Source organism: Fringilla coelebs (assembly GCF_963513975.1).
Source record: "Fringilla coelebs genome assembly, chromosome: 3".
In the NCBI taxonomy this organism is placed as follows: Eukaryota; Metazoa; Chordata; class Aves; order Passeriformes; family Fringillidae; genus Fringilla; species Fringilla coelebs.
Window position 1 is genome coordinate 27,529,152 of NC_140030.1, and position 12,851 is coordinate 27,542,002.

The 12,851-nt window shown below is 35.4% G+C and overlaps 1 protein-coding gene across 1 annotated transcript in view; it reads right to left on the reverse strand.

Annotated features, from left to right (window-relative positions):
* EYS (eyes shut homolog) overlaps nt 1-12,851 on the reverse strand; it is a gene marked incomplete at both ends in the record, with an annotated part of 593,802 nt that overhangs the window by 479,950 nt on the left and 101,001 nt on the right. Inside the window, one exon of the mRNA XM_084202609.1 lies at nt 609-731. Within this exon, the coding sequence (XP_084058735.1) occupies nt 609-731 (123 nt within the window). The remainder of the gene's footprint in view (nt 1-608; nt 732-12,851) is intronic.

The window sequence follows — 12,851 nt, forward strand, 5'->3', positions numbered from 1 at the left end:
ATGGATCTGGGTAGCACAGCTGATCTGCCACTCAGGGAATTCCTACTTGCCCTTGATTATTTCACCATATAGTTGATCAAAAATACCTGCATATGTATCTAGAAAGATTTTTCTTCTTTTACACTGGCGTCTGAAAATGCCATGTCAGTATAATAGCATAGCAAAATAATTTTAATCTGGCCAGTGTAATGACAATGGCCTGCAGGGTAGTGCAAACATGAGCAGTTAAAGCTGCCCAGGATCTTGGATGTATGTTTGGCAGTTGAGACCCTTGTCACTGCAGCCTTATTATTACAGAGAGCACAAAGGAGATAAATTAAGGCCAACTTGCATATGGCTGGGAGTTCAAATCACATCAGTCTAAGACAGACACCATGTCTAAAATAGTATAAAGAGCAATTGGAGTGGAAATAGTCCCTTGTAGTCAGTATTTTTTACAGCTGAATACTTTTACTCAGCCAAGTACTTTTGTGTGCCAGGAAACAAAAGTTGTTTCTGCCTGAATCAGGGCTCCACTGCTAAATTTTCTATTGCTATTTTTGAACAAACTTCTATTCTCTGGCTTAGGACTGACTGAATCATCTTAAACAGCACTTCTGTGAGCTTACCTATAAAGCCAGGTGCACAGTAACAGAGATAGCCACCCACAATGTCTTTACAGATGCTGGAGGCCCCACATGGTTGTGATAGGCAGGCAGTGACATTAGCTTCACATAACTCACCAGTAAAACCTGTTGAGAAATAGAGCAACAGAAAACTTAGGAAATTTATTACAGTTAATCTGAGAAAACAGACAGCTGATAGACCAATTAAATGTGTACTTTACTTATGTTTTAAAATCTTATTTAGGATAGGGTAAAATATTCAAATTTCCTTAAAAGTTTCAGTTTCATACACAAAACAACTCCAAATGGAACAAAGTCATAATGATAAAGTCAATGATAAAGCTGTACTTCAAATTATAATAAAAACCCTTCAAAATACAATGGGCATCAAAGAAATCATAATTTTAATTGATGACAGAACTTTTGTTTTTGAACACACACAATAAATAGTTGCAAGAAAATATTCTTTGACTGATTTTTTTTCAAGCCACATTAATATATTTAACTAAGGGATATAAAGCAGTTGAAAAATCAATCCATATGTGTGGAGCTGGTATCCAAATGCTGAAAATAAACACAAAGTTTCAAATTTTAGACATTTTGGTTTGGTCATAAAAACTTACTGAGCTAAAGCATAAGAAGTACAGTTTTCTGGTCTCCTATTAGCTGAGCGCTTAAAATTTTCTAAATATTTTTAGTGCAACAGAGATCAAAACAGACTAGACCAATTTATTATAATTTAACAAGTGCAGCATGAAAAGCCACTTAAGACTTAAACCAGAGATTTGCTTCAGTGAGTTAAATATAATGAATTCCAATGTCTTACAAACTTAGGTACTAAGTCTGGCTGAAGATCTGAACTTCACATTTAATTTAAAAATATATTTATAATGCAATGCCGTGCTTCAGCAGCAGAGGTATTGCCACAACAGATTCCAGTTGAGGAACCATTGAGGTTCTTCATATCTCACATTGTGTTAGCCAAATTTTTGGACAAAGAGGAAGACCCTTTGGTAAAATATGTTCAAATAAATTTGCATTCCTACTGTATGCCGTGATAGCTTTCAGAACTAAACATAACCTAGTTTTAATAGTGTTTATTAAGTGACTATAATAAATAATTACAAAATTTCATAAGTTCAGTACTGCGTGGACCTAGTCTTTTAACTAGAGGAAATGGAAACCGTGTTCTTAAGGCATGACTGAAGACTTCCTGATCTGGAAGAATTTTTTAACTTTTGAACATCTTGTTACATGAGGGAAGACAGCAGCTTCTGACCACCAGGGTAAATTGCTGGAACATGCTGCACTTTACAAATTCTGGCTTGTTGAACAGCCCTTTGAGGCATAAATACAAGGCAATGCATATTAAATCTGCCCTACACATGCAGTCATTTTTGTTTCTAAATCAGGAGATGCAGAAAGGTGACTTTAAGCTATGTTTCAATTCCATCCTAAACACCAGCTGTGCAACATTCTTGCACAGCTGAAGTTTTCCTCCTTGTTGATTGCCATTAAAAATTTGTCTCTCATTTTTGCCTTTGTAAATAGCTCTTAACATCTGCATAATGAAGTACTACATAAACCTAATATAAAAAATTACTACAAAGAAATAAAATGAAACATTGATCAATGATGGTAACAGCTATGCACAGATATATCTGTAGTTGTTGCAAGCATGACTTTCATCAAAATAGAGATAATGAATATAGAAAAGCCAACAGGTTTTTTCCTTGATGAAATAAAAATTATTATTAATAGCTTCATAGATTTGAAATAAAGGTCTTAACCTATGTGTCCTTTTATTTCTGTGTTTTGAATTAATTATTGAAGTATTACGGCATGGATTATTGGGCTTTGAGCAATCTGATCTACTTAAAAAAGTCACAATACTAAGTTGAAGAACAAAGGGTAGTGGTTTCAGGGCACAATTTTAATATTGTACATCTGATTATGTATAAGGTTTCTCATCAAAACAGATTCAGTTGGAGTACTTAGCAATACTTAACATTTCCTACAAAAAGAATTGAGCAATTTTAATTTCTTTTTTTTGCTACGGATATCTAAAAGATACTTCATAGGTTTAGATAAGGAAAATTTAGCAACAGAATATGTAATGTTTTTTTTTAAATGTCACATTTACATTCTTGAGACATTTCTTCTCGACAAACCCAAATGCCTCACGACAAAAGTGATTTTTACTAGTCAGGCTGTGACACTTAAATTCTCCAGGGAGATCACTGAATTGTGATGCATTCTGACATAGTCCAGCCACACAGTGATTTATGGCAATTTCACTACACAGCTCCTTATATTCTGGATGGCAGGTACATCTGAAACTATTAACTGAAACCTCCCATTAAGGGGTATTGTCAGAGCCAGCAGGATTTGATGTGCATTCATTCACTCCTATTGAACAAATAGTACTTCTGGGGAAAAAGTTTTATGGTTCTTGTGAAAATTACATCAAGGAAAAGCTTAAACAGAAAGAAAGAAGGAGAGAGACAAAGAAAGAGAGAAAGAGAGAAAGAGAGAAAGAGAGAAAGAGAGAAAGAGAGAAAGAGAGAAAGAAGGAAAGAAAGAAAGAAAGAAAGAAAGAAAGAAAGAAAGAAAGAAAGAAAGAAAGAAAGAAAGAAAGAAAGAAAGAAAGAAAGAAAGAAAGAAAGAAAGAAAGAAAGAAAGAAAGAAAGAAAGAGAAAGAAAGAAAGAGAGAGAAATGCCAGAATTTAATGAATTCATGTAAAACCTGGACAATATTTTCATTGTCATTGGGATTCTTACATAATGGGTTGCCAATTTATCTTTATTCGTACTGAATGTGATAATAATTATTTATAAAACCATTTCATTCATTTGATTTTGGGGTAGGGTGATTGCAATTGTTTTTGTAATTCGACACCTATCATAGTGAAATTCTGCTTGTGCTTGGGTCCTCTGGAATTTCAAATATGAAAAGTGTACTTATTGAAAAAATTATACAAAATGTAAAAATTTTAAGAAATATGCAATTAATAATAGCTGTGTTGAACAAAATAAAGGGTAATAAAGAGGAAAAATCATCACCTTGGCATGTGAATTGGGTTTTCTTGGTCAGGTTTTGGTAGCAGGGTGGAGGCTTACAGGGTTGGCTTCTCTGAGAATTTGCCAGAAGCTTCCCCCATGTCTGACGGAGCCAATGCCAGCTGTCTCCAGGACAGACAAAGCCATCAGCAAATGGCAGTAATCCTTCTGTGATCATATTTAAGGAGGAAAAAACTGATTCCACAGAGGTAATTTTGGCCAGGGAAAAATGGGGTAAGAATGAGAGGAACAGCTCTGCAGACTCCAAGGTCAGTGCAGAAGGAGGGGCAGGAGGTGCTCCAGGTGCCAGAGCTGAGATTCCCCTGCAGCCCCTCTGTGACTGATAAAATCATGAAGAAGATTATTCTGGGAGTTATAGCAAAACACCTGAAAAGCAGCACAGTATTGGTCACAGCTTCATGAGGGGAAAGTCCTGCTTATCAAACATGATTTCCTTTTTGGACAAGGTAACCCACTGTTGATCAAGTGAAGCCAACTGATGTAATATTTCTGGATTTCTGCAAAGCTCTTGATACTGTTTTTCACAGAATCCTTCTGGACAAAAGTCCAGCTGGATAAACACATCATGTGGTGGGTGAACCACTGGCTCAAGGGTTGGATGCAAAAGGTTATAGTGAATGGGGTGACATCAGACTGGTGACCTGTTACTGGTGGGGTTCCATAGGGCTCCATCCTTGGCCCTGTGCTCTTCAACATCTTCATAAATTACTTGGACACAGGACTTAAAGGAATACTAAGTTTGCAAATAATGCTAAACTGTTGACTCCCTCAAAGGCAGAGAGTCCCTGCAGAGAGACAGAAAAATTAGGGTACTGGGCAATCACCAACCACATGAAATTCAGCCAGGGAAAGTGGTGGATTCTGCATCTGGGTCAGAGCAACCCTGGATGAATGTACAGACTGGGGAATGAGATACTGAGGAAAACTGAGGCAAGCAGCACTGTGGAAAGGGTTTTGGTTGACAGAGAGTTGAACATGAATCAGCAGTGCCCTGGCAGCCAGGAGGGTCAAGCCTATCCTGGGGGGGCATCAGGCACAGCATCAGCAACCAGGCAAGGGAGGAGATTGTCCCACTCTGCTCTGCACTGGGGCAGCCTCACCTCAAGTTCCATGTCCAGTTTTGGGTGCCACAGTATAAGAAAGATATTAAAGAGTGTCCAAAGGAGGGCAACAAAGATGGTGAAGGGTCTTGAAGGGAAGTCATATGAGGAGTGGCTGAGGTCACTTGGTCTGTTCAGACTATTGCTTTTTAAAGGTTCTTCATCTGTTCTTGAATATAACGCAAATCAGCAGAAGTTCTGGTCAAACTTCTTTCAAAAAGAGTAAATCTGACCTTTCTGTAACTTTTTCTCTCTTCATTATCCCCCATCTAGAATTTCTTTCTCCCAGTGAGGGCTAGTGAGTGCGCCATGTCTCTTTAGGCTACTTGACTTCAATGTCCATTTCTACTGCTTTTGGACAAGCTGGACCTTAAGCCATACACTTATATGAGAAGATGTAGGAGAACGGTTGCCCTACAGTGTTTTTCTTTAAAAAAAAGCCCTTTAGCCTATGCAAAGCCCACAATGGCTAGATACACCTTCCAATACTGTAAGAACCTTTTTGTCAGCTCCACTAAAAGATAGATTAGAACTAGAGAAAAAGGATTAAGGAAAAACAGAGACATACTCTACACATCTTACAGTAATACACGAGAAGATTTACAGCAATTACAACAGAAGTTTGATTACTGTACCACAGCAGGCAGCTTCATAATCTCTCTTATTTACACTAAGAAAACACAGAATAAGTTTTTATTCTGACTGTGCTTGCTGGCTTGAAATGTGTCAGGCTATTTTATAATTTTGTGGTATGATGCATTAAAACAGCACCTAATCATGCTTTACACCTGCAGAATAAAATAACTGAAAGTGTAGGAAAAAATACAAAAACTTTATGAAATAATATCTGTTATCCATTTTCATTTTCCCATGAGGACTGCAAAGTTGTCAACGTTTGCTGCTTCTTTTGTGATGATGTCAAGATCTGCTGAGAAGGTGATATGTATTGTATAACATAATTTGATTGTTATTAGGAATGGGTAATTTATTACCCTTTCCTATATAACATCCTCCTGTAATTAATATGCAAATCCTGTGGTATTTACAATTCCCTTATGGATAATGAAAAATGAGAGTAAGAAATTGCTTAATTGAAATAGTTTATGCCAGTTAGAATTGGGGTAAAAAAATTGCTGCTTGCAGATCAGAAGGGAAAAAAAACCAACAAACAAAAGCAATGACAAAAATATAAACAACAATAGTAATCATTAATATGAATTACCTAACTTCTGAATTACACAGATTTTTCAGCTTAACATCTCTGAAAAAAGAAAGACCAGTGAAATACAAAGCACCCAATAAAATCAGCACAAGCAGTGGGCAATGTTGCTATTCCTCACTTATATCTCAGAGTTCTTGCATGCTTTCAGATTTTGTGTGTCGAGAATAAGGAGATAAGAGGATGAGCTGACCTCCCATTGTGTAATACTACAGTGGATTAAATAAAGAGCTCTTCAGTTCAATATTCTTATTTAGAGATGAATTCATTTGTTACAGAAAGTAAGTTCAATGACTTTATTAAAAAGAGAATGGTTTCAAGTGCCACATAAAGTCACGTATGCATTTCCTCAGGACTGTAAAAGATTTTTAAGTAGAATTTAGGAAGACAAATATGAAAATAAAAACAAACATACATTGGCTTGCTGTTCATGCCATTCATGGAATTAAGATTGGCGGGCAGTAGCAAGCACAATTTTTGGGTTGAACTACTACTTAGAATTTGCTGATAAGCAATCTGTTGGACTGAGGCAAAGTACATAGAGATTCCCTGTCATCTATCATGTATTTTCTAGTCTGTCTTTTGTAAATCTTAAAGATAATATGAAATCCAAATATGATCCTTCATTTCTGATCTGATTAGAACACCATATGGTATTATAAAACTGGGGGTGGTTAAAAAAGGGAATGATTTTAGTAACAGGTAAGTAAAGGGGAAAAAAAAGTGATTAAACCACATAAAGCAACAGCAGTGGACTTTGCTGAAGGTCTGGTAAGGCAATTCTCTTACTTTTTGAGAATTTTATACAATATTTTTACTCCTTATTAATGCAAGTAGAGACATAGATTATGAAAACGGAACAAATACTAATTATTTTTCAGTGCATTGTGGGACCACAAGATTACTTGGAAAGTGAGTTGTCAAAGAAGGAAATTATTTTAGAGAAGGGTAGAAAAGCATGAAGACAGAACAAAAACACAGATAAAGAATTAAATAAGTGGAAATTTCAAAGAAAAAGAATAAATCATATCCAAAATAAAGACTGTTAATATTTCTTTAGAAATGTAGAATAAAGGCAGTAGAATAGAGTGCTTCAGTTTTGGCTGTAAAGATACACTTCTGGAATGATTACTTTTTTTTAAAAGAGAGATGGCCAAACAACATGGCAGATCATAATTTGAAAACCTTTAGATCCTTTATTAAAAATTTGAATGCATTTAGACATGTGGTGGACAAATAACCTATTAATTATCTACTTTTCAGAAAGACGAGTTTTGGAATAAACAAGTTTTAAACATATAAATCAAACAGCAAAATTATGTTTCGTAGGCATAGCATAATAACATCAGGAAAAGACAATAGTTTGATTATCACATTAAGCTCTCCACAAAATGTATGATTTTAAGCCTATTGACCAAACTTGTAGCAGTTTTCTGGAATGTGATGTCTAAAAACAAATATTATTTGCATTTCTAATATCAGAAATGGAAAAAAGTAGAGAGGAGCCAGAGATGACATCATTGTAAATCTTATTAATTTCTTATTAAAAGTTAAGTGAATGGACTCATTCTATAACCAAGAGGCACTCAACCATGGGAACATATTCCAATAATATATCAGAAAAAAGAAAAATATAGAGATACCAAACATAAGAAGCAGAATATTACGAATAAGTCACAATTGGAAAATTAAATCCTTTTTAAAAGAATGTAACTTTGGTGAATTGTGAAATACAGCTATGATGGTTTTAACGAGTCTTTAAAATAGCTGGTTAGTATCATAATCATTTCTTTCCATCCTTTTCCTGCTATTACTGTACTTTTAGAAATGAATAGACTCAAGCAAAAGGCTGTCATAGAGATATTTCCTGACCTGGGGGATTTGTAATGGGTTATTACAGTGTTCCTCAAGACATCACTCTTTTGTGTCTGCTTTTGGTAGCAGTAACTCAATGTCTTATTAGACACTTTGAAATAAATAGTGTTGTTTTTATTAGAAAAATGTCACATTTTTATGTCATCTGCTAGGGTTGGTGGATTGAATTGACATTACAAATGAGCTATTAATCAATTTTCTTCCCTGTATTTTTAGCTTCATAAATGACAGCACATTTTTTTAAAAAATGAGAGGAAGTTGACAATTTTTTCCTGTTCTATTGCAGGAAAATTTCTTTTACTACTGACACGAAGCACTATACTGAAAAATTGGAAAACAGGTAGAAAATTGGAATTATAAAAAAAGAAACTTTCTTTATGAAGCTATTACACCTAATAAGGTAGCTTTTTACAATATCAAGAAATTTTCCATGTGGTCCCTTCACCATCATTGCTTTCTCTTTCTTCATCACAGGCTGCCTTAACAGCAAAGTCTTATAAGAGACTTTTTAATGAGCTTTTCAAAGTTTGTTTCTCTTCTCATTTCTCTTTTCCTCCTTCCTATTTTTGCAGGAAACTTTTGGATTCCACCTTTTCCTTCTCCTACACTTGGGCACAAGTATATATGCATAGTATGTGTTGATGTATAATGAATGGTTTTCAGTGTCATTGTGTGAATTTTCTTCTTCCTTCTTAATTTAATTATTTTCATTTTAAAACTGTAATTAAAAGGTACATCTATTTCAAGATTTTTTTAAATCATTGTGTCTTGTCTTGCATCTTCTTAATTTAACAATCTTTTCTTTATTCCAGTCTTTCAGTGCAAAAACTCACTAAGTGCTTATGTCTATAAGAATAATGTAATGAAGTCTCACTGGCGTAGAAATTACAGAGCTTTATTTTCTTCTAATACCTTTATTTCCAATTTCTAACAGATGATAAAGATTAGGCTTATTTAAGTCTTACTGTGCTTCTGGGAATGTTTTGAACAAATAGAAGGTACAGATGCCAGTGTACTACAGAATGCACAGTCAGTATTACATCATAGTGCACACTTTGAATACACAATATCCAAGCAATTAAATGTCCACGAGAGGAATGAGCTATTATGCACTTTTCCAGCAGCATTTTTATTTATATAAGTCTCAAAGACTTTTGTCTGCATGAAACATGTACATTAAGGTTAGCATTGCAATTTCAAACATGCATGGCAAGTTAATTCAAAAGTATGATAATTACATATGAGAAAACTTAAGACTTTTCTGCACTGTTCTCTTGCTTTTCTAGTGGAAAGTAGAAAAGGCCATAAATATCTTTGAATTTGGTTTACACAGAGAATTGGAAAGGAAAAAGTGAAAAAACTGGTGAGACATGATAAGGACAAATTAGTGAGCAAAAAAAAAAAAAAACAAAAAAAACCACCAAGTAATGCAAAGGCACTCTTCACCTCCTCCCAAAGGCCATATGGTCTCTAGCAACAACTTCTTTGGAAAACTCTTTCCAGGATTTTATGGCTGACTATATGATTGCATATGGAACAGAATATCTCCTTTTTCCTTTGGGGTCAGCTGTCCCAGCTCTGTACACTCTGTCTACTCACTGTCAGAGCAAATGAGAAACAGAGATGGCCATAATGCTGTGCAAGCACTGCTCAGCAAAACCAAGACATTCCTGAGTTAGCAACATGGCTTTGGTCACAAATCTAAAACACAGCACTGTAAGTTCTGTGAAGAGGATTATTTCTATCTCAACCAGACCCTGTACGAAGATCCAATCAATTCTTAGTTTGGGGAAAATACCCATTAAACATTTATTTTCTTGTGTATTATCCAGTCTTTCTCTTCTGATAATGAGAAGATCAGGGGCTTTTTTCCAGAGTAAAAAAGCAAAGAATGGCCTTCAATGATTTTTTTCTGCTTCCTAATGTTGAAAATACTGTAGAATACTTCTGAATTCTTTTTCTTTATAAAATGGAACTCCCAACTTGTGCCAACTTTAGAATTGCTGCTTTTTTCAGCTAGGAAATTTATGGATAAATTGTTACACGTAATGTAAAAAACACTTGAAGTTTAACTAATATTGTATAGGGCTCCATGAAAAAATGAAGGAAACAATCAAATGTTCAGCAGCAAAAAATGACTAGATATGCTCGGGAATATCTTTATTAGAAAAATATCTTAATACACCAAGAGTCTTAAAGCCACAGAAGAATTACTGGGGCATTTAACATATTTAACATTTCACAACTATCAGAGAAAAAACTACTAGTGTATGGATGGGCTATAAATGTAAGAAAAAACTCCTGGGAAGGACTCCTAACAATGTTCCCTGTCACTCACTGTTTCCAGATACTGCTTTTGTGAGGGACAGTAAAAATGGCAGGTCCTGGAGACCCATGCACATCACCTCTACTTTTCCAACATCTCTGACTTTAGTTGGCCTCAGCCTTCATCCTGGATTAAGATCAGACACAAATGTCATGGATATGACTGCCTACAGAAGTCTCAGTATTAAGAATTTTCAAAAGAAACAACACAATACAAATTTATTGACCTCTGTTTCCCTATAATATTGAGTCCACTAACTACTGCTACAAGCAATTCTGTACTATTTGCTATATAAATACTCAAAGTACCTTCTGTCTCAGTCTGCTGAATAACATTTCTACAGGTGATTAGATGGACTTGTTTAGAAAGAATTCTATCCCAGTACAAGCTAGGATGTTAGGTAGAAGAAAAACATGATTTACAAATTGCATAAGTGAATTGTGACTTGAAGCAAAAAATAGAGAATTGGAATTTTAAGCTACGCATCAGGCAGTCTTTTTGGCAAGCAGAGCAACAGCTTCATGTGAAAAATGCTGCACTTTCTCATCAAGCAACTTTGAAATCAAAGCAAAAAATATCATTACAAATTCTATGTTAAGGATCATTGTGCAGCAGCAATGTGAAGAATTGAATGATTTTGTAAACTTTTTTCATCTGTAATCTTGATGATTCACTTTATTTTTTGAGTCACAGCATGCAATAGTTTTTCTAAGGTCTCTTCCTGGCGTAAAAACTTTCATATATAAGCATCTACTTCATAACAAGGGTTGCCAGAAAGGTTTGAAAGAAAGTACAGTCTTATTTCATGGTACACTAAACTTTAATAACAGCAACACCTTCTGAAAAGGAAGAATTTGATTTACAATTTCTCTGTGTGCGTGTTTACTCTTAATCAGAAGTACTGCTCCTTTGATTCAGTGTATTAAGTTGAACACAAATTGATTTTAGGTTGAATCCATCAACTGATAGGATTTTCTGCTTCAAAATCAGTCTCCTTTAGTAATCATGCTAATCATCCAGTAATCCCATTAAAAAAAAAATGTTTTCAGTTAAGTATAGCAGGGATAATACACCACTGAGGCACAAATAGGGATGGGAAAGAAATTTTGTAGTAGATGTAATGTTTCCTAAAAGAGAAAAATTGTGCATCCCAGCCTCCAGTCTGGTAGCAGAAAAAGGGAGACTATTTAGGGAGAGATTATTAGTTTAGAAACTTCTAGCTGTCTGTTCCTTTTGAAACCTCTCAACATTCCAGTGTTTTAAAAGTCAAAGGATTCTTTATTGTTGATTTACAGATATTTTGGTTGTGAACTTGTCTAATCCTTTACCAAAATTTTCAAATAAATTCTCTAGTTATATTCCATTCTGCAGTAACAAATAGAGAAATGCAATGTCAACTGTTAAAAGTTTTTTTAATGTTTTTAGGATTCCCTAATGCTTGTCTTCTACAAACTTAAAAGGCCTTCACTTTTCCATAAGGAAAAAATAAATTATATATAAATTTTAGAAAGGCATTCCTCACTTCTTTCTCAAACTGTGCTTCTCTACTTGACCATTTCAATGCATGATTTCCAGATGACAGACTACTGTTGTCATAAAATATAGCCCTTGCTTTTAACTTTGTTTCCCCCCTTTCCTAAATTCAGTATACATAGGTAACCATTTTCTAGTGGAATAAAAAATTAATATTTGTTTTGAGTTATTTTGGTGCCATGGGGTTGATGCTGGTCTGGCATCTCCCAATTGCCAATGAATATCTTAATGATGAAGTGAGATCTGGGACAATAGATCAGATTTTTGACTGACCTTTTGATACCTCCTTTTACAACTACAAAAGCAACACGAATCTTTCACAAAGCAGAAACCTGTACATTTTCCTGGAACTGTGTGGAGTTTCTCCCATGAGCAGGGATGCTTCGCCGTTACTCCCCAGGGATCAAGTGAAGAAATCTGTGCACATTATTGTTGTTTCAGTAAGTCACATTCTACTCCTAATCAATACTATTTCTTCCTCTAGTTTTAATGTTGGTCCCTTGATATAGTGCACTGTTTTGAGTTACGCTGTAATCTACTAGTAGTTCTTTAGTTTTATACTAAGTAGTAAGTAATCCTGATTAAGGTCTTTCATCTGTTGTCTCTGTAGGCCTTCAGCTCCCAAATTCTGGCTACACAAACCCAGAATGGTTGAAGTCTTTTGTGAGGACTAGGGTTTGTGAATGTGAGGCTGCTCCCTTTTCCCTACAGAGGGCCTCAACCACTTGGACTCCCTGGTGGAAGAGCCTATACCAGACTCTCAATGAAATGTCACTTGTCCCTGTCCTTTCTTCAATCCTGACTCATAAAGTCTTAGTTGACTCCTCATCCATCACCAGAAAAAGCTCCATGTGTTCCAGCTGGACATTGGCATAGAGTGCAAACACTGCCTCCTCATCTGCCTTGTCTGCCCTTCCTAAACAGCCTTTATCCTTCCATTGCAACCCTTCATTCATAGGAGTCATTCTGTTGTGTCCCTGTGATGCCAATAATATCACAGCCAAGCAGCCATGCACTCCTCCTGTATCTTCCCCATGCTGCATGCATTTGTAGAGAGCCGTTTAAATTGAGTTCCTGATAAAGCAAATTTATTAGCTGAAATTTCTTTGTGC